This window comes from Pituophis catenifer, unplaced genomic scaffold (assembly GCF_029215685.1).
Source record: "Pituophis catenifer annectens isolate HBS135680 unplaced genomic scaffold, rPitCat1.0.hap2 SCAF_3, whole genome shotgun sequence".
In the NCBI taxonomy this organism is placed as follows: domain Eukaryota; kingdom Metazoa; phylum Chordata; class Lepidosauria; order Squamata; family Colubridae; genus Pituophis; species Pituophis catenifer.
The window spans coordinates 3,843,090-3,865,891 of record NW_027256883.1 but is presented as its reverse complement, the minus strand read 5'-3'; the positions used below and the strand labels follow the sequence as shown (position 1 = coordinate 3,865,891).

Here is a 22,802-nt window from a genome sequence, read left to right as displayed (position 1 = left end):
GGAAGGATACTGCAAAATCCCCATTCCTTCCTCACTCTGGGTCCAGCCAGAGGTGGTATTTGCCAGTTCTCCGAACTACTCAAAATTTCCGCTGCTGGTTCTCCAGAACCTGTCAGAACCTGCTGGATTTCACCCTTGGTTCAGACCGGTTCAGGCGAACTGGTAGTAAAAAATTCTGCCAGTTCGGGCGAACCGGTATTTCCGATGATCAGCTGGGCGACGATCAGCTGTGACGCGCAATTTATATTAGCTAGAATCGTCGGATTTCCTGCTTTCTAGCTAATCTAAATCACGTGGCACAGCGGATTCCCCCCCTTTCGCTGTTCTACTTACCTTTGCGGACTCAGAAGGCTTCAAAATGTTCCTCTTTTAGCGCTGAGTATGCCCGCCTCAGGTGCGCATGCACGCGAAGTGCATGCTCGGTAGCAGACTCACAGAACTGGTAGCAGACTCCAGAGGATTTCACCACTTGGTATCACTTGTATGTATGGCGTTGCAGGCCAGGTGTTCTTTCTGAAGCCTTCCTCTTCCGCAGGAGTGTCCCAACACGCTTCTTGTCATTTTTGTCTTTCTGCTGCAGTGGATGGAAAATGGCAGGTCTGGGGTCCTTGGGGTAGCTGTACTGCCACCTGTGGAGGGGGAACCCAGAAACGGGACCGTGTGTGCTATGGTCCTTTCTTTGGAGGAGAACCGTGTCAAGGTCCCAAGGAGGAGTTCAAGCAATGCAATGAACGGAGATGTCCAGGTAAGTGGATGATGTTGATGTTGATCTTGATGTTGATGCTGATGATGATGATTTAATTTAACAGATTAACAGAGTTGGAAGGGACCTTATAAATCATCTAGTCCAACTCCCGCTCAAGCAGGAGACCCTACACCAGTGATGGCTAACCTTTTCTGGACCGAGTGCCCAAAGCGCGTATACATGCGAATGCGTGCACGCATGTCCAAACCCCCCAAAATGTAATACATTTGCGCCCCCCTGCATGTGTGCTCAGCTCCCGCATGTGCCCCACTCCCTCCACGTGCCCTGCCCCCTGCACATGCACAGCGGAGACCCGAAGACCAGTTGACCAGCGGGAGACCCACACGCATGTGCAGCGGAGATGAACTAGGGCAGTGATGGCTAACCTTTTTGCCATCACATGCCAAAAGCGCGGGGAGTGCAGGGGGGTTGTGTGTGTGTGGGTGCCCACACCCATAGTTCTATGCGCCCCGCCCCAGCACATGTATGTGTGACACACACACACACACACACACACGTGCTTCCCTCGCTTTTGGCATGTGATGGCACGGCAGGCCCATTTTTCACCCTCTCCAGGCTCCAGAGCCTTTCTAGGAGCCTGGGGAGGGCAAAAATGACCTTCTCCACCTCCCTGGAGGCTCTCCGGAGGCTGGAAATGGCCTGTTTGCCGACTTCCAGTGGGCCTGGAAGGCCCAAAAATCAACTGTCCGGTGCGCGCATGTGTGCCAGAGTTGAGCTCACGTGCCCACTGATATGGCTCCACGTGCCACCTGTGGCACGCGTGCCATAGGTTCGCCATCACGGAACTAGGGCAACGGCTCATGTGCCATCAGAGAGGACTCTGTGTGCCACCTCTGGCACGTGTGCCATAGGTTTGCCATCATGGGCCTACACCATTTCTGACAGATGGCAGTCCAGTCTCTTCTTGAAAGCCTCCAGTGATGATGCTCCCACAACTTCTGAAGGCAACTTCTCTTCCATGGGTTGATTGTTCTCACTGTCAGAAAGTTCCTCCTTATTTCTAGGTTGAATCTCTGATGATGATGATATGATCCTTTCAGTAGTGTCCAACCCTTGGCAATTCCATGGGCCAGATCTTTCCACATCTTCTGATCTTGCACTACTTCTTTGAGCTGTTCGATGCTCTGGCTGGTGTCATAGCTTTGATGGTGTCCAGCCACCATGTTCTTAGGAGATCTGGCTTCCTTTTATGGCTAACTCTTCCAAGAATACTTGCTTTGCTGGATCCCATCTGGATTGGTCGTTGGGACCAGAAGTTTAGTCTTCCGAGTCTTCAGAGTTGTGCTGGACCCCATCCTTGGGGAAAATCTCTCTGACCAGAACGTGAAATTGCTTTCTTCCGTAGGATATGGCCAAAATAAGAAATGGCTTATACAAGATGATAATTGTATCTCCAATAGAGGAATCATGTCAAGATTTAAATGTGTGGACTTCAATGCCCAGAAGACCAGGCTTGGACGGAAATGCTGGGCATTGAAGTCCACAGATGTTTCAAGGTGGTTGAAGTCCACAGTTGTTTCAAAGTTGAAGTCCACAAATCTCCAAGGTTGACAAATATTGCTGTAGACCAAGGGCTCTCCAAATTTGGCACGAAGAGTTGTGGACTTTAATGCCCAGAATTCCTTAACCAGCCATGCTGGCTGAGGAATTCTGGAAGTTGAAGTCTTCCAATCTTAAAAATATTGCCAAGTTTGGAGCCCCCTGCTCTAGACTAAGAAGAGAAGATGTATTTCAAATTCAGCAGTAGTTCCTTGAAAATTTCCTCCTTTGATTATACTAATTATTAACATTTTGCATGCGTGCCATCTCAGCTCCTTCTCAAAAATTAATTTAATTAATTTCTAAATGCGGAATACGAATTACAGAAGAGAGAGAGAGTTGTGCTGTGCAAAATCACTCCAGCTGTTGTGGGGAAAGAATTAACACTCAAGAACTAGCTAGTGGAAAATAACAGTGGGGTTCCTGAACCTGAACGGACTGGAAAAGTTGCTGGTGATTTCTGAGACTTTGGGGTGGGGGAGTTGACTCCCAATTATTTAACCACTCGGGATCAGTTCTGGAATTCAGGATGTGGAAATTAGAATAAGGTAAAACCCATATAAATTTAGGTAAAATATTTCTTGCAATACAGACAGTTTGATGGTGAAGTCTATGAGTTAGAGGAGGGGTCTCCAAGCCCTGATCCACGGACTGGTACTGTCCCGTTGGCACATGCAGCAAAAGAAACTTCTGGGCAGTGGTGAAATCCAATTTTTTTTACTACCAGTTCTGTGGGCGTGGCTTGGTGGGCGTGGCTTGGTGGGCGTGGCAGGGGAAGGATACTGCAAAATCTCCATTCCCACCCCACTCCAGGGGAAGGATATTGCAAAATCTCCATTCCCTCCCCACTCCTGGGGGAAGGATATTGCAAAATCTCCATTCCCACCACATTCCAGGGGAAGGATACTGCAAAATCCCCATTCCCTCCCCACTCCTGGGGGAAGGATATTGCAAAATCTCCATTCCCACCACATTCCAGGGGAAGGATACTGCAAAATCCCCATTCCCTCCCCACTCTGGGACCAGCCAGAGGTGGCATTTGTCGGTTCTCCGAACTGCTCAAAATTTACGCTACCAGTTCTCCAGAACCTGTCAGAACCTGCTGGATTTCATCCCTGCTTCTGGGGTATCATTTTTCCAAGAATATAGCTTTACTGATAAAGGTGCCAAATAGATACAGAAGAAGCAAAGCCAGTTCTGAAGTTTTCACGCGAAAAGCAGTTTAGGTAGCAGTCCCTTTTTTTTCTCCTGGGCCACCCGCTGTCCATTGTCCACCCATCATATGGAGTCAGTTTATTTTGGGAATAGTCTATGCCTTTTAGAGGTTTCCCACCGTTTGACCTTGAGGTGTAGAAATTTTCTCAGGCTGAAGATGGTGCTCCTCAATCCTTCAATTCCCTCCCAGCTCCCCCAAAAATTCCAATTACTCCCCTCCCACCTCCCTACTTTCTGTTGTGGTCCTCCAACAGCCTGCAGAGCTGGCAGTGTAATCAGACAGTGATGAGGCTGAGGAAGAACATGGGCCAGTCCTGGAGGCTGGGGAAGGCCCGGACGAGGGCTCTGCGTCGGAGGCAGAGATGGGGCCAGGGCCATCGGGGAGTGATGTGCAGACTCCGGAGCCTCCAGAGGCTGACAGTAGAGAGGCAAAGGAACAGGAAGAGCCCGTTCCTAGTGCACGCATGAGAAGAGCTGCCAGAAGGCAGGAGCAGCTAAAGCAGAGAGGACGACTCGGGAGTAGGGCCAAGAGATGATTGGCCCCTCCCATAAGGCTTAAAAGACCAGCAATGGCTCTTGGACTCTTTATCGGAAAACAACGTTGAAATATTTGCTTCTTGTTTCATTGTATTCATTTCATGTCGGCGTCTTCTGCTTCTGAACTTTTGCCAAGAAAAGAGTTTGGCAGTTTGCCTAATTATCCCAAGGTCGGTGATAAACTGAGGAATGGTGTTTTGAAGAATTTGCTTTAATTTAGTTTGGACTACGCTGAGAATGAGTTAATTCTCAGCTGTTCTAATAAAGTCTGTTTCTTTTGGAACTGTTTGTATTGAATACTAACTACTTAGGGCCTGGGTCACAACAGGAGGTTAGAGAGAAGAGAGAAGCAATGGATGGAAACTAATCAAGGAGAGAAGCAACCTAGAACTAAAGAGAAGTTTCCTAATTGTGAGAGCAATACAACTAGTGGAAGAGCTAGCCTTTAGAAGTTGTGGGTGCTTCATCCCTGGAGGTGTTTAAGAAGAGATTGGACAACCAAAGAATGCTATAGGTGTAGGTTAAACAAAAAGATCTCCAAGATCCCTTCCAGCCCATTTAGTCTATGTCCTGTTTGGTGGGGTGGGGATGCGTCAATTGAGATTCCTTTAACTGAGCAGGGAATAGATTTTGAGGTCCAAGTAGACACTTCCACCTTCAGGAGCCAAAAGGAAGATGCTCCTCTTAAATGGCATTGCTGAAATAGACACAAAGTGGACCGATGGAGGTTGCACAGTGAAATACTGCTAGTTCTGATAAGTGTCTGTGGCGGAGTCTGAATTTATCATAACAATTAAATTCTAAATATTGACTTTTTGGCACCAGCCTCCAAAGGATATATTTTAGAGTCTTCTGGGAAGAAAAAATGTAAATTTGTCTTCCTGGAAGCTACTCAGGCCTGTCTTAGTTTCACCACACTCAGAATATATATATTCATTCTCTCGCTCTCTCTCTTTCATTCTCTCTCCCTCTTTTTTTTATAATTTTTTTTCTCTCTCTCTTTCATTATCTCTCTTTCATTCTCTCTCTTTTCTCTTTCCCCTTCTCTCTGTCTCTCATTTTCTCTCGCTTTCTTTCCCTCTCCCTCTCCCTCTCCCTCTCTCTTCCTCTTCCTCTCTCTCATCTCTTTTCTCATTCTCTTCTTTTCTCTCTTCCATTCTTTCACTTTCTTCTTCTTTCCCCTTCTCTCTGTCTCTCATTTTCTCTCACTTTCTTTCCCTCTCCCTCTCTCTTCCTCTTCCTCTCTCTCATCTCTTTTCTCATTCTCTTCTTTTCTCTCTTCCATTCTTTCACTTTCTTCTTTCTCTTTTCTCCCTCTCCCTCTTTCATTTTTCTCTCCCTTTTTTCTCTCAATACTCTTTCTCTCTCATTCTTTCTCTTCTTTTTTTCCCTTCACTTTTCTCTCTTCTTCTGTCTCAATTTCTCTTCCTTTCTTTCTCTTTCCCTCTCTTTCTCTTCCTCTCTCTCTCTCTTTTCTATCTTTCTCATTCTTTTTCTCTCTGTTCCATTCTCTCTATTGCTTTCTTCTCTTCCTCTTTTCCCTCTGTTTCTCTTCCATTTTCTCTTTCTTCCTTTCTCCTTTTCTCTTTCTCTCATTCTATCTCCTTCTCTCTTTTTGTTTTTCTCTCTCTCTCCTCTTCTCAAACTACCTATAACTTTTCGAGACCCCTGCTATGGTTTCCATCCAGAAAGAACTTTGATTACAGTTGCTTTCCAAACACAATCCATGTAGTGCTTTGAAAAATGAGGCGCATCTTTCGTAATTTCAAAATAAATGCCATTATGGGCTAATGGAGGTAGTGAAAAATTTTATTTTCCTGGGCTCCAAGATCACCGCAGATGGGGACTACAGCCAAGAAATTAAAAGAGGCTTGCTCCTGGGGCGGAAAGCTATGGCAAATCTAGACAGCATTCTAAAAAGCAGAGACATCACCCTGCCAACAAAAGTGCGTATAGTCAAGGAGATGGTTTTCCCAGTTGCAATGGATGGCTGTGAAAGTTGGACCATAAGGAAGGCTGAGCGCCAAAGCATCGAGGTCTTTGAACTGGAGAAGACTCCTGTGAGTCCCTTGGACTGCAAGGCCATCAAACCGGTCAGTCCTAGAGGAGATCAACCCTGACTGCTCTTTAGAAGGCCAGATCCTGAAGATGAAACTCAAATACTTTGGCCACCTAATGAGGAGGAAGGACTCACTGGAGAAGAGCCTAATGCTGGGAAAGATTAAGGGCAAAAGAAGAAGGGGACGGCAGAGAACGAGGTGGCTGAATGGAGTCACTGAAGCAGTTGGCGTGAGCTTCAATGGACTCCAGAGGATGGTAGAGGACAGGAAGGCCTGGAAGAATGTTGTCCATGGGGTCGCGATGGGTCGGACACGACTTCGCAACTAACAACAATGGGCTAATGAAAAAGAAGTGAACCTGGTCAAAACTATAACCCCAACCAAGTTAAAAACAAATAATTAATTAGCAGAGTTTGCCTAACCTCCTGGCCCAAATGTTTTGGGAAGCTGGTGGGTCTTCACCACTTTGCAAAAAGCTTAACAAAGTTAGGGTCAAACCTGATATCTAGGGGGATGCATCCCCCAGAGCAGAAAATGTGTGATGGAATGTTGTAAGGAGATGGATTCCCAGGCAGGCGAATTCCAGAGGCGTAAGAAGCAACTCAGCTCAGATATCATGTGCGAGAAAAAGAGGGTGAAGACATCCCCTCCTGAATAGTTCCAAGAGTATATTGTAAATGCAGATAGCAGAGTGTACAGTTTGGCAAGATTCTGTTGTGACCTAGGCTCACTTAGTCATTACAGGACACAATTAGTCTCAAACAAAACTATTTAATTATAACTTCATTCCCAGCTTAGTCCAAATTAATTCTAAAACAAGTCCTTCAGAAAAAGTCCTTCAGGCTTATCAAAAACCTTTATCTTCTGTGGCACCCTGCCAAAGGCCTTTCTTGGCAAAGCCCCACAAAGTTCAGAAACAAGAGACGCCGCCTGGAAAACAGATTTAGCAACGTTGCTTTCCTACAAAGAGCCCAAGAGCCTTTGCTGCTCTTTTAAGCCTTATGGGAAGGGCCAATCATCTCCTGGCCTTACTCCCGAGTCGTCCTTTTTGCTTCAGCTGCTCTTGTCTTCTGGCAGCTCTTCGCATGTGTGCACTAGGAACAGGCTCCTCCTGTTCCTCTGCCTCTCTGCTGTCCGCCTCTGGAGGCTCCGGAGTCCGTGCATCACTCCCAGATGGCCTTGGCGTGTGAGAAAAATACTTTATATACAAGATAATAAGCAGTCTCGGTGTAGGTAAAACAGTCCAAGGTCATAAACAGTAATATCAGTCCAGTAAGTACCTTCCCTTACCAAAGCAAACAGACTTTAGTAACTTTAGTAACTCTCGGTATACAGTACCATATAACAATCCAGTCTAACACCAATCAGCAGAAAGACGCAGGAAGCAACAGGAACAGGAACAATCAGGAACAAAGAACGCTTCTCTGCGCTGCTTATTTATGCACTGTAGCCTAATTACAGGGTTCAGCAAACCCTGATTACGTGGCTCAGTTATTTCTTAAAGAAACAGATATATTGCCTGACCAACAAGTTAGGAGTAAGCTACAAGCTGAACCTAACACGGGCCTTCCCCAGACTCCAGGACTGGCCCATGTTCCTTCCCAGCCTCCTCATTGTCTGACTCCGCTGCTAGCTCTCCGGGTTGCTGGCGGACCACAACAGATTCTGTCTATAGGTTTGAAACAAGAAAGAACTCAGCTCGGAAGACTCAACCATTTAATCATTCTTGGTTTTGGGCCTGACATACAGAAAGTACAACTCCCGGCTCCAATGAGATGACATTGTTTGATGGAAAGGAGTTGGAGCATGTCCTCCTTGCTTGATCTGGTGGGACAAGCAGGGATAACAGAGACAAGTAAAGCTTGAATAACCAGCATCTTGGATTACAATAGGATGCTCACGGAGAGCCATTGCAGCTCTCTGAGCGCCGGTGTTATATGGCTGTAATAAAAAAAATTGCTTAAAAAATATCTGCAGTGCTGCGTTCTGGTCCAGCTAGACCTTCCAAATGATCTTGAAGATTAACAGCATGCAGAGCGCTTTATGGTAATCCAAACAGAAGATGACTAAAGGATGAGTCACCAAGAAGACGGTCTCCTGGACTAAAAACAGGCACGGTTGGTACCCAAGACAGATCTGCGCAAAGCCACAGTTGCCCCATGCTGTCCACAGATCCTTGTCTTGATGGTCGAATGACTAGTGCAGGGGTCAGCAACCTGCGGCTCTGGAGCCACATGTGGCTCTTTCACCCCTCTGCTGCGGCTCCCTGTCATTCAAAATATGCGTCACAACTGCCAATGTGCAACACCCACCGGCACACAACTTATTGAGCTTTTCAACTCCTGGTAGGCCAACCATGGATAAATCCAAGAAAAGAAAAGTTTCAGAAGAAAACAGAACGTTTAATTCAACTACATTTGCTAGTTTTGTGGCTGCTTAAGAAACAGTCAGGCACGGGAAGGGTTTTTGTGGCTCCCGGTGTTTTCTTTTCTGTGGGAAATGGGTCCAAATGGCTCTTTGAGTGCTTAAGGTTGCAGACCTCTGGACTAGTGGGTGAGTTTGGGTCAATCACCAGGAGAAAGTGACTTCTAGTCGACTGGATCACTGGAGGTTTTTAAGAAGAGACTGGACAATCACTTATCTGAAATAGTATAGGAGAAGGACCGAGGAGACAGGATAGCCGTCTTCCAATATTTGAGGGGCTGCTGCAGAGAGGAAGGGGTCAAGCTATTTTCCAAACCACCTGAAGGCCGGACAAGGAATAATGTATGGAAACTCTAACAAGGTGTCAGCGTTCCAAATTATGATCTCTTTCAGCGCTGACATGAATGAAAGAGGGAGAAGCTTTGCTTTAATGCTGAGATGAACTTTTACCTAGTTCCCTGCTCTTCAGTAGATAGCGTTACCTGGGTGACAGAGGGAGGGGGGAAATTCCTGTGAAAAGAAAGTGCTTGGGACGAAGAGATGGATCTGCATGATGGCCAATGAGACATTGGGGTTGAAGAACGGAAAGGGAGGGGTTTGGAAGGAGGTGCCAGTTTTGGCTGCACATAGAGTTCAGGGGTGTCGTTCTCCTATTCTTAAATAAAAAAAAGATTCATTAGAGACCTTGCGTTTGAGAATGAAGTTTATTTAAGATAGCAACGAAACCTGACACAAGGAGAGATTCAACCTGGAAAGAAGGAGAAATTTTCCGACAGTCAGAACAATCAACCAATGGAACAGAAGTTGCCTTCGGAAGTTGTGGGAGCTTCATCACTGGAGCCTTTCAAGAAGAGACTGGACTCCCATCTGTCAGAAATGGTGTAGGGTCTCCTGCTTGGGCAGGGGGTTGGACTAGATGACCTACAAGGTCCCTTCCAACTCTGTTAATCTCTCTATCTTTCTATCTCTCTATGTCTATGTCTCTGTCTGTCTGTCTCTCTCTCTCTCCCTCCTGCTTATTTATTTATTTATTTATTTATTTGTTTGTTTGTTTGTTTGTTTGTTTATTTATTTATTATTTGTATCTGGGCGGCTTACACCAAAGATAGTATACTAAATAGCATATTGCCCCCAACAATCTGGGTCCTCATTTTACCCACCTCGGAAGGATGGAAGGCTGAGTCAACCTTGAGCCGGTGAGATTTGATCCGCTGACCTGCTGAACTAGCAGTCAGCTGAAGTAGCTGCAGGACTGCACTCTAACCACTGTGCCACCTCGGCTCATAGGGGGGGCTGGACTAGAAGATCTCCAAAGTCCCTTCCAGCTCTATTCTGATTCTGATTATTCTCCAAAGCACCTGAGGGTAGGACAAGAAGCAATGAATGGAAGCTAATCAAAGAGAGAACCAACCTAGAACTAAGGAGAAATTTCCTGACAGTTAGGACAATTAATCAGTGGAACTTAACTTGCCTCCAGGAGTTGTGAATGCTCCATCACTGGAGGTTTTGAAGAAGAGACTGGACAGTCACTTGTCTGACATGGTGTAGGATTTCCTGCTTGAGCAGGGGAATGGACTAGAAGACCTCAAAGGTCCCTTCCAACTCTGTTATTCTCCACCACTAGACAACCGTTTGCCTGGGATGGCATGAGGATCCTCCTTGAGCAGGGCATTGGACTAGAAGACTTCTGATGTCCCTTCCATCCTTATGATTCTATATTCTCTTCTAGCAACCATCTCTAATACAGAGCATCAAGCTTCATTCGCAGAGATGTCATTCAGTGCAGCTTGCAAAATCAGAGAAGGAAATTGTAGTGGTTCCTCCAATCTCTTGTGGGAAGTGTACCCCAGGGGGACAGTGCCAGGGACCTCATAGCACCAGAAGCCTCAGAAAACAGTGCCAAGAGACTCAACCCTAACCCTTCCCCCTTTAAGAAAATCAAGAAGCAGCAGCTGAAAGAAAAACACAGACAATAGAAATACTTAAGTAGAGCCATTAAGATAAGGGGAATCAGGCTAAAAATAACTCACCTGGAACTCCCCTTTCCCTCTTTCCTGGCAGAATTAACCCCCAGGATAGGAAAGACAAAGCCCCAGGAACAGGATTAAACCATTAAGGCAGGAAGATAGAATTCAGAGCAATCACCTTAACTAAAGGCACATACAAAATCTCATCAAATCACACCAACTTCAAAGGGAAGATGGGTATAAAAATCCATACACTTATCAGGCCATTTTGCTTGCAACCCAGGAACGCTCCAGATGTGTCACTGTTCTTCTTGCCTTCCTGAATTAAAGGATCCCTTTTCTGGCAGCTGCTTCCCTGTCTATTTCTTCTCAGCATCGGTGACTGCTTCCCAGTTGGGAACGAAGCAGGGAAATTTCTTCCAACACTCTGATAACTGAGGAAGGGCAGATGGTGGAGCAGATGCCCTGCCAGGAATGACCCTCCTCCTCCTCCTCCTCCTCATGTTGTGTTCATCAGCTTTCTAATTGCCTGGACTACAAATTGCCTGGGCCAAGAGCAAAAGGATCATTAGCTTTTTCCCAACTGGATTCTTTCCAACTACATTGGAGGTGGTGCCCATGAACTCCAGCTGATCTAGATTGGATGAAGGGATCTACAATCCAGACCAACCCAGAGAAGGCTGGAGCCATAAAATAAAAAGGAGGGGAGGAATCTCACATGCTTCATGTATCAGGAGGTCTAGTTCAACGCCCTGCTCAATCCAGAGATCCTATATCAATCGATTAATCAAACCTTTATTGTCAATGCACAACATGTGTACAATGAAATTCTATACTGTATCAAATGGCTGTCCAATCTCTTGACAACCTCCAGTGGTGGAATACTCATTATTGTAGGCAAGCTGGTCCAATGATTGATTAAAGAGTAACAGAATAACAGAAGAGACCTTGGAGGTCTAGTCCATCCCTCTGCTCAAGCAAGAAACCCTATACTATTTCAGATAAATGGTTGTCCCATCTCCTCTTGACAAACCTTCAGTGATGGAGCACCCAAAACTTCTGAAAGCAAGCCATTCCTCTGACTGATTGTTCTCCCTTCACATTGCAAGGTTGAGAAACACTGAGGTAAGGCAAGGCTGTTTTGAGTTCTAGGCATGCCTATGGTTCTAGGTATGTCTACGGTCAGTCTTACTTTGCTAATACTTTTTTAGTCTTTCTGGGCCACGTATGTGTCCACTCTGTTTACAAGTTGCTTTACACACTCAGGAAAGAAAGAAATATAATTGGAACTTGAAAAATCTTTACTCCCTCCTATCTTCCCTGCTCCGGAGTTGAGAAATAGCTTTAATATTCCGTTGACAGTTTCCCCCTGGTTTATGTCTCGTAAATAACTTCAATGCATAAAGGCTGGCATTATTGAGGCAGAAGTGGGATTCATTCTTCAAACTTGCAAGCTGCAAACTCTACCTCTCCTTTTCCAGAAGTGTAGAATATTTATGGGAATTTTCATGAAATGCCTTTATGGCTATAACGTATTCTGTTGTTCCTGCATGTAAATATTGACAAGTTTTATACTTGGTTTGTCTGCTACCTTCCTGGGCCGCTGCGAGAGTAGGAATCGGTGGGACCTGGTTTTGAATACAAAATCTGACCATTAAGAAATAGAATAGAATAACAGAGTTGGAAGGGACCTTGGAGGTCTTCTAGTCCAACCCCCTGCTTAGGCAGGAAACCCTAAACCGCTTCAGACAAATGGTTATCCAACATCTTCTTAAAAACTTCCAGTGTTGGAGCATTCACAACTTCTGGAGGCAAGTCGTCCCACTGATTAATTGTCCTCACTGTCAGGAAATTTCTCCCCAGTTCTAGGTTGCTTCTCTCCTGGATTAGTTTCCATCCATTGCTTCTTGTCCTGCCTTCAGGTGCTTTGGAGAATAGCTTGACTCCCTCTTTTTTTTGGCAGCCCCTCAAATACTGGAATACAGCTATCATGTCACTCCTAGTCCTTCTTTTCTCTAGAGTAGCCAAACCCAAATCCTGCAGCCATTCTTCATATGTTTTAGTCTCCAGGCCTTTGATCGTTGCTCTTCTCTGCACTTTTTCCAAAGTCTCAACATCTTTTTTGTAGTATGGTGACCAAAATTGGATGCAGGATTCCAGGTGTCTTAGGAATCCTTACTGAGGCTTTATAAAGTGGTACTAATAATACTAATACTCAGTGGCAGCCACTGAGATACTGGAAGACTGCTATCATATCTCCCCTGGTCCTTCTCTTCACTAAACCAGCCATGTCCAGTTCCTGCAACCGTTCTTCATATGTTTTAGCCTCCAGTCCCCTAATCGTCTTTGTTGCTCTTCTCTGCACTCTTTCTAGAGTCTCAACCAACTAATGTTCTTCTTGGAATGAAGAACAAAAAATATTATAGTATTGGAGCTAAGGTTCAAGCGTTGGTGTTCCTTTCCACATATCAGGGAATCACACTTCACTCATGAAGCCACACTTGGAATAGTGTCTATGGAGATTCTCAATCCTCCAGGTCATGGTTGTCCCAAAGATGCTTTGTTCAAGAGGCAATGGACTTTCTGGTTTTTCTTTTGAAGACGTTTCGCTTCTCATCCAAGAAGCTTCTTCCGCTCTGATGGGATGGTGGGGAATGGAAGGATTGATACTCCTTGCAGACAGAGCTGGTCATTTGCATTCTTTTAGTGAGTCGTTGAGGCCACTTGGGGGACTTGTCTGTGTCCTCATGGTCAACTGAGTGGTGCTCCTGGTACCGGAATAGTGCAGATGGGTGTGAATAAACCCATTTGCACTACTACTACAGATAATCCTCCAAGTGGCCTCAATGACACTCTAAAAAGAATACAAATGACCAGCTTTTTCTGCAAGGAATCGTTTGGTAAAGAAATATTTCCAAAGAATAGAAGCATCGAAGATTGATTCAAGCCTCTATTAGTTGGCAAGAATTTAGCCAACTAAATGTCTATGGAGATTCTCAATCACCCAGGTCATGGCTGTCCCAGAGGTGCTTTTTCAAGAGGCAACAGGGCTTTCTTTGTTTTTCCTTTAAGACATTTCACTTCTCAACCAAGAAGCTTCTTCAGTTCTGAACTGAAGAACTGAAGAAACTTCTTGGATGAGAAGCAAAGTGTTGAGGGTAAAACTGCCCTCTGCAAAGTGGTGCAACGGACCAGACAGCGAATAGATACGTTGCTTAGCAAAACACTCAGTTACTCAAAGACTCTGAACGTTTAAAGAAAAATAAACAGTCTTTACTTGTAGTAAAACAAAACAAACTTGGCTTCTCAAAACAAAGATAACACTTCTTCAAACAACCACGGTTCAACACAAAAACATAGTTTGCTTACAATTCCAGTTCTCTTCAATAACACAGACAAAGTTCCTTTCCGCAGTTCAACCTTCTAATAGCAGGAGCAGAAGTGAATGAACTTCCTGCCTTCTTTTATGTCTGCTTAGCACAGCCAATTAGTCATCTTTGTAGCAGTTAAAGTTACAGAACATAGTTTTCTATATATTATCTACCCAACCATAGGATAAGCACCCAACACAAAACATCTTCAAACAAAAACCAAAAAGTCCAGCTGCCTCTTGAAAAAGCACCTTTTGGACTTGAATAGTGCATCCAATTCAGGTCATCCAATGATTTTATAAAATGATGCTAAGGCCCTAGAAAGAGTGCAGAGAAGAGCAACTCCTAGTTGGCCACACCCGTAATTGAATTCCCCCCACGACCCCCCCACGTTCCCCCCACTTTTGGCATGCGATGGCAAAAAGATTACCGGTGGGCCCGGTAGGCCCGTTTTTCACCCTCCCCACGTCCAGAGGTTTTCTTGGAGCCTGGGGAGGGCGAAAACAGCCTTCCCCTCCCCCCTCCCCCACGGAAGTGCTCCGGAGGCTGGAAACGGCCTGTTTCCCAACTTCCTGTGGGCCTGGAAGGCCCGAAAATTAGCTGGCCAGTACGCGCATGCGTGGTGGAGCTGAGCTAGAGCCCACAGATATAGGTTCGCCATCACGGAACTAGGATGATTAGGGGTCTACAGAATAAATCATAGGAGGAACAGTTAAGAGAACTACTTACAACTCTAGGCTTAGGGGTGACATGATTGCTATCTTCTGGCCTTGAGAGGCTGTCACAGAGCAGAGAGGGTCAATCTATTCTCCAAAGCACCTGAGGGTAGGACAAGAAATAATGGCTGGAAGATCCAACCTGGAAATAAGTTGGAATTTTTGGGACAATGAGAATGATTATTCAGTATAACAGCTTGCCTCCTGACATTTAGGTGCTCTGTCACTGGAGGGTTTAAAGAAAAGATTGTACAACTATTTGTTCAGGAGGATATAAGGCAGGGATGGTGAACCTTTTCTTCCTTGGGTGCCAAAAGTGCACATGTGCGCATGCCCACACCTATAATTCAATGCCCCCCATGCGCCCCCCCTTGCACATGTGTGCACGACCCCCTGCACCCCGTTTTGGGCATAGCAGCAGTGGTGGGTTCCTCCCGGTTCGGTCTGGTTCGGCCGAGCCGGTAGCGGTGACGATATGACGTCACCGAACCGGTTCTCCCCCCCCCTGCCCTCCCACCCCCCCACATTATTCTTAGCTTTTATTTGGTCCCACCCCCAATCTTTTGTTGCCTCCTGACTCCCAGCTGATGACTAGAGGGAAAAAAACTGTTTAAACTCTTGCCGTGGGGCTTCAAAGGGGCGTCTTACAGCTGATCAGTGTTAAAAGCAAACAAATGAGTCGGGTCGTAAGTGCGAGGACTGGTCGTAAGTGCGAGGACCTTCCAGAAATGACTCTGACCAGCTAGCCATGCCCACCTAGTCACATGACCTCCAAGCCACACCCACAAAATAAGCCACGCCCACAGAACCGGTAGTAAAAAAATTTAGAACCCACCCTTGCATAGCAGGCCTCCCTGAAGCCTCCGGAGGCCGGAAACAGCCCATTTCCCAACTTTCATTTGGCCCATTTTTTGCCCTCCCCAGGCTCCAGAGGCTTTCCTGGAGCCTGGGGAGGGTGAAAATGGCCTCCCCCACTCCCCGGAGGCCCTCCAGAGGCCGAAAACGCCCTCTCAGAGCTTCCGTGCGAGCCCTGTACTTATCTGGCATCCAAAACAGACCACGTGGAGACTCCTGGGAGGGGAGGGGTGGCATGGACGGGGCCAACCAAAAATCAACTGGCTAGCATATGCATGTGCGCTGGAGCTGAGCTAGCAAAGGCTCACGTGCCCGCAGATATGGCTCCGCGTGGCACCTGTGGTACGCGTGCCATAGGTTCGCCATTATGGATGCAAGGTCTCCTGCCTTGAGCAGGGGATTGGATTAGAAGACCTCCAAGCAGTGGGTGGGATTCAGCCGATTCGGAACGGTTCAGGCAAACTGGTAGTTATGGCCAGCTTCTGGGCCTGCCCACCTACCCCGGCGCTATCCTGTCTTATACAATTGCTATGTTTTTAATGCAGTGTGCATGTGCGCAAGATGCGTGCAAGAGGAAAGCTATCCCATCCTATACAATCGCCGTGTTTTTGACGCAGCACGTATGTGTCAGCACTTCAACCTACTTTTACTCTAGTGCTGACATAAGAAGGAGAAGCGAAGGCGTCTGGAAAGGGACGTTTGACTTTTCACCTACTTATTTTCCCTGGAGATAATATCCCCTAGGAGATGGGATGGGAGGGGGGTATATTAGGGGTAGAGTGACTTGGAAGATGGCCAATGAGTGCAGGGGAGTGGGGAACGGAAAGGGAGGGTTTTGGGGCTAGACGTCAGTGTTGGCTTCGATTGGAGTCGGGTTAGAATGTCATGCTTAATAAATAGGAGTTTTTCTTCAATGACTTTGTTTGAAATGCAATTTATTTGAGACGACCTCGAAACTTGACAGTATGTGTGCAAGGCACGCATGCGTGCTCACATGTTCGATTCTGGGCGAACCTGTTGTTAAATGATATGAAGTCCACCTCTGCCTCCCAGGTCCCTTCCAATCCTCTAATTCCATGATTCTTTAACATTGCCCTCATATTTGCCTAAAAGCACCCCATAGTGAACACTTAATATGCCAAGGGCTCAGTCAGAAGCTCCCATGAATTCTACAGAAATTCAATGTAGAGAAAAGTCAAGTCTTACACTTAGGTAAGAAAAACCAAAAGTACACATATAGATTGAGAGAAACCAGGCTTAATAGCAAGAACTGTGAGAGGGATCTGGAAGTCTTAGTGGACAACCAGCTAAATATGAGCCAGCAGTGTGTGGCAGCAGCCAAAAAAGCCAATGCAATCCTAAACTGCATTAACCGAGGGATACAATCAAAATCAAGGGAGGTACTAATATCACTCTATAAAGTCTTAGTAAGAGCACACCTAGAATACTGCATCCAGTTGGTCACCACACTATGAAAAAGATGTTGAGACTCAAAAAAGTGCAGAGAAGAGCAACCAAGATGATTAGGGGACTGGAGGCTAAAACATACGATGAACGGTTGCAGGAACTGGGCCTGGCTAATCTAGTGAAGAGAAGGACCAGGGGAGACAGGAGAGCATCTTCCAGTATTTGAGGGGCTGCCACAGAGAGGAGGAAGGGGGTCAAGCTATTCTCCAAAGCACCTGAAGGCCAGACAAGGAACAATGGATGGAAACTGAACAAGGAGAGATTCAACCTAGAAATAAGGAGGAATTTTCTGACAGTGAGAACAATCAACCCATGGAACAGAAGTTGCCTTCAGAAGTTGTGGGAGCTTCATCTCTGGAGGCTTTCAAGAAGAGACTGGACTGCCATCAGTCAGAAATGGTGTAGGGTCTCCTGCTTGGGCAGGAGACTTGGACTAGATGACCTACAAGGTCCCTTCCAATTCTGTTAATCTGTAATCTATAAATGAAATGTTAGCCAAATCTCTTTCAAGCAAGTTCTCCAAGTTCTCAAGTTGCTTTCTTGATAGAGCCTCAAGAAATCTGTGATGAAGACAACTTGGCCTCCGTGGTTTGGAAAGAGACTCCGGCCGGAGACGCAGCGGCTGTCCGATGTCCCCGTAATGCCACAGGTAAGACGTGGGAATCAGGCAGTTTCCAGCTTCTGCTCAGCTCTGAATGATCTCTCCCATAATCCTGGTTTAAGGTCAACTGGGATAAAGCGATCAGATTATTCCCCCCCCTTCTTTTTCTCCTACCATTAGTTTGCATTTTAATCTTTGTTTCTCAAATATGATAAGGATATTTCTATTTAAAAAAAAAAAATAGAGAAATAGTGGCTACACTTGAACAAGGATCACCTTGAGTTAGCTGTCTCAGGTACTGAAAGGAAAACAGCTAGGACATTCGGAGATCAGTAGGAACCTCAATATTTAATTTTTAAGCTTGGTGGAAGAAAGAGGCAGTTAGCAACATATATATATATATATATATATATATATATATATATATATATATATATATATATATATATATATATATATATATATGTTGTTATATATATATTGCTAACTGCCTCTTTCTTCCACCAAGCTTAAAAATTAAATATTGAGGTTTCTCAATATATATATACATATATATACACACACACACTGCTCAAAAAAAAATAAAGGGAACACAAGCAGAAGATATCCGAGATCTGAATGAATGAAATAGCCTTATTAAATACTTTGTTCATTACATACAGTAGTTTATACACTGCTCAAACAACTAAAGGGAACACAAAACTACTGTATGTAACAAACAAAGTATTTAATAAAGCTATTTCATTCATTCAGATCTCGGATGTCTTCTACTTGTGTTCCCTTTACTTTTTTGAGCAGTGTATATTAAACCCTGGAAAGAAAGAAAAACTTTAGAAAGAAACCTAAATGGACAACTCTTTTGGTTTTAACGGAGAGGGAAAATACTGTCTCATTTTTCAAGGTACCGATATTACAGCCTCCATCGGTGTTTTTAAACAGGGGAGTGATTACGCACACTAGGTTAATTTGGGCGTATCCAGGGGGTAGTTGAGTTATTTGTAATTGTTTGTGGAGGTCCTTGATGCTGGAGGAGGAGGAGGAGGAGGAGGAGGAGGAGGAGGAGGAGGAGGAGGAGGAGGAGGATGTTGTGGCTCCGTTACCTGAGCCTGTGTTATCGGCAGGAGAGGACTCCGAAAGTGAAGGAGAGGAGTTGGCAAGGCCTCCCTCTCCAGGACCCTCCTCTCTGGCAATGCCTTTGGTGTCTGCCGAAGGGCAAGAGATAGGGCCGGGGCCAAGCACGTCCATGCAGCCACAGATGGACAGTGATGAGGGTAATGAGTCTTGGCTGGATCCACGCCAGCGTCGCAGAGATAAGCGTGCGCAACAGAAGAAAAGGCGTGCCCAAGGTTAGGCTGAGTCACTGGACCACACCCCACAGGGTATAAAAGGGAGCGTGGTGGCCAGTCAAGCCTTGTGACGAACAAAGCTGAAAGCTTCCATGCCATTCTGCATTGCCGGACTTTTGCTATAGACTTTCCTGGATTATCTTTGGACTTGATTTACTCTGTAATTATTGAGCATTTTACTTTGATGTACCAGAAGCGGAGAGAAGTTATCTCTTCCCTTCGTAAGTAATAAACTCTTGGCAGGCAGCCACTAGGTTGTTGCCAAGTTCCGTTATCATAAGGAAAAGGATTTTGTCGGCTGGTTTGGTCTTTAACTCTTGGACATCTGTTGGTGTGTGTGCATGGGTTTGGGGACAGAATGGAGGAGGAGGAAGAGGAGGAGGAGGAGGAGGAGGAGGAGGAGGACCTGGTGGCCTGGTGGCTCAGGCCTGCTGGCTCAGCAGACTGATAGCATTGTGATTAACATCTGCTGCCTGCAATTACTGTAAGTTCGAATCTCACCAGGCTCAAGGTTGACTCAGCCTTCCATCCTTTCTAAGGTAGGTAAAATGAGGACCCAGTTTGTGGGGGCAATAAGCTGACTTTGTATAAATATACAAAAGGATGAAGGCTATTGCTTGGTGCATTGTAAGCCGCCCTGAGTCTCCGGAGAAGGGCGGCATATAAATCAAATTATATATATAAAAAAAAAGAGGAGCAGGAGGAAGAGGAGAACTGGGGTGTCCTTGGTGCTCTCTGAGCTTGGTTGTTTTCTTGCAGGCATTTCATGACCCAACTAGCTAACATCATCAGTGCTACATGGGAATGGGGTTTGAAGGAGGAGCAGGAGGAGGAGCTCTTCTTTTCATGTTATGGTTTTCATGATATCTTCTCTCATCAGGGTTGATCCTACGGCGGTGCCTTCTAGATGAAGATGGTATCGCCTATTGGACGCTTCCCACCTACGTCAAGTGTGTCTCCATAGACTACAGGAATATCCAGATGATGGTGAGTTCTGGGGCTCTGGGGCTGACCCTCAGAATGAGATGGGAAACAGGTGCTTTGAACCACTGAAGGTGGAATCTCAAGATAATCCCAAAGGTGCTTTTTCAAGAGGCAACTGGACTTCCTTTGTTTTTCCTTGAAGATGTTTCACTTCTCATCCAAGAAGCTTCTTCAGTTCTTCAGTTCTTCAGTTCAGAAACCTCTTGGTTCAGAAGTGAAATATCTTCAAGGAAAAACAAAGGAAGTCCAGTTGTCCCATGAAAAAACACCTCTGGGGCAGCCATGACCTGGGTGATTGTGACTCTCCATAGACATTTAGTTGACTAAACTCTTGCCAAGTAATAGAGGCTTGAATCAATCTTCTATGCTTCTATTCTTTGGAAATATTTCTTTACCAAACCAGGTAACATCATCAGTGTAGCGATGATGTAACCTAATCTGGTAATGAAACATCTGCGAGCAAGCAACTAAGCTCAGAGAGTGCCAAGGACCCCATCTCTGAGCTACAAATATTCTCTTGTATCATTTTTAGCTAATGGCTACAGCACAGTGGTGGGTTCCTCCTGGTTCAGCCCAGTTCTCCCAAGCCAGTAGCGGTGACAATATGATGTCATTGAACCGGTTCTGTCCCCCCCCGCCCACCCCCCGTGTTATTCTTACCTTTTATTTGGCCCCACTCCCAATCTATTGCTGCCTCCTGAGTCCCAGCTGATGGCTAGAGGAAAAAAAAACTGTTTAAACTCTTGCTCAGGGGCTTCAAAGGGCAGCCCTACAGCTGATCAGTGTTAAAAGAAAACAAATGAGTAGACCGGTGCCTGCAAAAATACATGAATAGATCAGTGCCTGCAAAAATAAATGGGTAGATCAGTGCCTTCAAAAATACATGAGTAGATCAGTCCCTGCAAAAATAAATGGGTAGACCAGTGCCTGCAAAAATACATGAGTAGATCAGTGCCTGCAAAAATACACGAGTAGATCAGTGCCTGCAAAAATAAATGGGTAGATCAATGCCTGCAAAAATAAATGGGTAGACCAGTGCCTGCAAAAATAAATGGGTAGACCAGTGCCTGCAAAAAATAAATGGGTAGACCGGTACAGCTCTGCAAGCAGTTAAAAGCCTAGTAGACGAGTACCTCTGCTAAATCCTAAAGAATTGTCACATGACCATCAAGCCACGCCCACAAAATAAGCCACGCCCACAGAACCAGTCATAAAACATTTTAGAACCCACTCCTGCTACAGCAGTTGTGATCTTGGTCAATGGCGGCACCATCTCATGCATGCATCCTTCTTCAAGCTCCCTGTAAGAAATTTCAAATGGAAAACAAATACACATCGCACAAAGGAATAAGCTTATCACTTAAACATGAGCCAGCCGTGTGCAGCAGCAGCCAAAAAAGTGAATACAATCCTTGGTTGTATTAACAGAGGCATAGAATCAAAATCATGTGAAGTATTAGTACCACTTTACAAAGCCTTGGTAAGGCCACACTTGGAATCCTGCATTCAGTTTTGGTCGCCACGATATAAAGAAGATGTTGAGACTTTGGAAAAACTGCAGAGAAGAGCAACTAGGATGATTAATTACTCATGGAGACTAATCCATATGAAGAACGATTGCAGGAACTGCATTTGGCTAGTCTAGAGAAAAGAAGGACTAGAGGTTTTATGATAGCAGTATTCCAGTATTTGAGGGGCTGCCACAAAGAAGAGGGGGCCAACTTATTTTCTGAAGCATCAGATGGCAAAACAAGAAATAATGAATGGAGAAGCAACCTGGAACTAAGCAGAAATTGTTGTGTTTGTTCTTAGCTGATTAATTGTTCTAACTGTCATGAAATTTCTCCTTAGTTCTAAATTGGTTCTCTCCTTGCTTAGTTTCCATCCATTGCTTCTTCTCCTACCTTCTGGTGCTTTGGAGAATAGCTTGACCTCTTTGTGACAGCCTCTTAAATATTGGAAGACTGCTATTGTGTCATCCCTAGTCCTTCTTTTCATTAGACTAGACATACCCGATTCCAGTAACCATTCTGTTTTGTTCGGTTGTGCTTAAAAACATAATATTCTTTTTTGTTTAAGGAAATATCATGAAATAACATTTGTTCTTACTTCTTTTTGACTTGCCAGACCAGAGAGCATCTCTCAAAAGCTCAGAGGGGTCTAGCTGGAGAAGGGGTCTCGGAAGTCTTGCAAAACCTGGTGGAGATCTCTCAGGATGGAACCAGCTACAGTGGAGATCTGTTGTCAACTTTTGACGTACTCAGGAACATGACAGAGATTTTCCGCAGGGCATATTACAACCCGACTACGAGTGATGTACAGGTGAGTTTACACACAGGTATCCACACTGCTGTGAGTTACCATGAGCTAACATGAAGGTTTATATTTAAATTAAAAATGCTTCCATTTTTTAAAAAATTCTGAGAGTTCTCAGTTTAATTGTCAGGGTTCCAAGGAACACCCCCAACGAAAGAAGACTCCAAGGCTTGAAGTTCTTCAAAGTTCCATTTTACTAGAGATGTCATATTGGCACATCTGGGAAAACCCGAATCTGAAAGTTTCCAGATTTTCCCCACCCAAAGGAAAGTTCAAGTCCCTGCCCAACACTCACATGTCCATCACATGGTCCAATCTAAGCACCGTCCCAACTGGAGATGCCTCCCTGTTCCAACTGTCCAGGTGCAGGGCAAGATGTCCTTGACTCTCTGAGAAAGGAATGTTATTATGACTACATATCACCCTGGCTCCATATAATCCCCCCTCCCAGTTTCCCACAGTTGTAATGTGGCAGGCCTTGGCAACTTGAAAATGTATGGACTTCAACTCCCAGGATTCTGGGAATTGGAGTTCATGTATTTTAAAATTGCCAAGATTGAGATTACTCTGATCCAGAATGAGTCCAATAGAGCTCTTTCATAGTTTCTCGTGTGCTGTGAAGTCGCACGTACCATTGA

At 45.2% G+C, this 22,802-nt stretch overlaps 1 protein-coding gene across 1 annotated transcript in view; it reads left to right on the top strand.

Annotated features, from left to right (window-relative positions):
- Positions 1 to 22,802, top strand: part of ADGRB1 (adhesion G protein-coupled receptor B1) — a 280,832-nt gene that overhangs the window by 100,609 nt on the left and 157,421 nt on the right. Inside the window, exons 7-10 of the mRNA XM_070939737.1 lie at positions 581 to 745; positions 17,465 to 17,566; positions 19,745 to 19,851; positions 21,976 to 22,170. Coding sequence (XP_070795838.1) covers positions 581 to 745; positions 17,465 to 17,566; positions 19,745 to 19,851; positions 21,976 to 22,170 — 569 coding nt within the window. The remainder of the gene's footprint in view (positions 1 to 580; positions 746 to 17,464; positions 17,567 to 19,744; positions 19,852 to 21,975; positions 22,171 to 22,802) is intronic.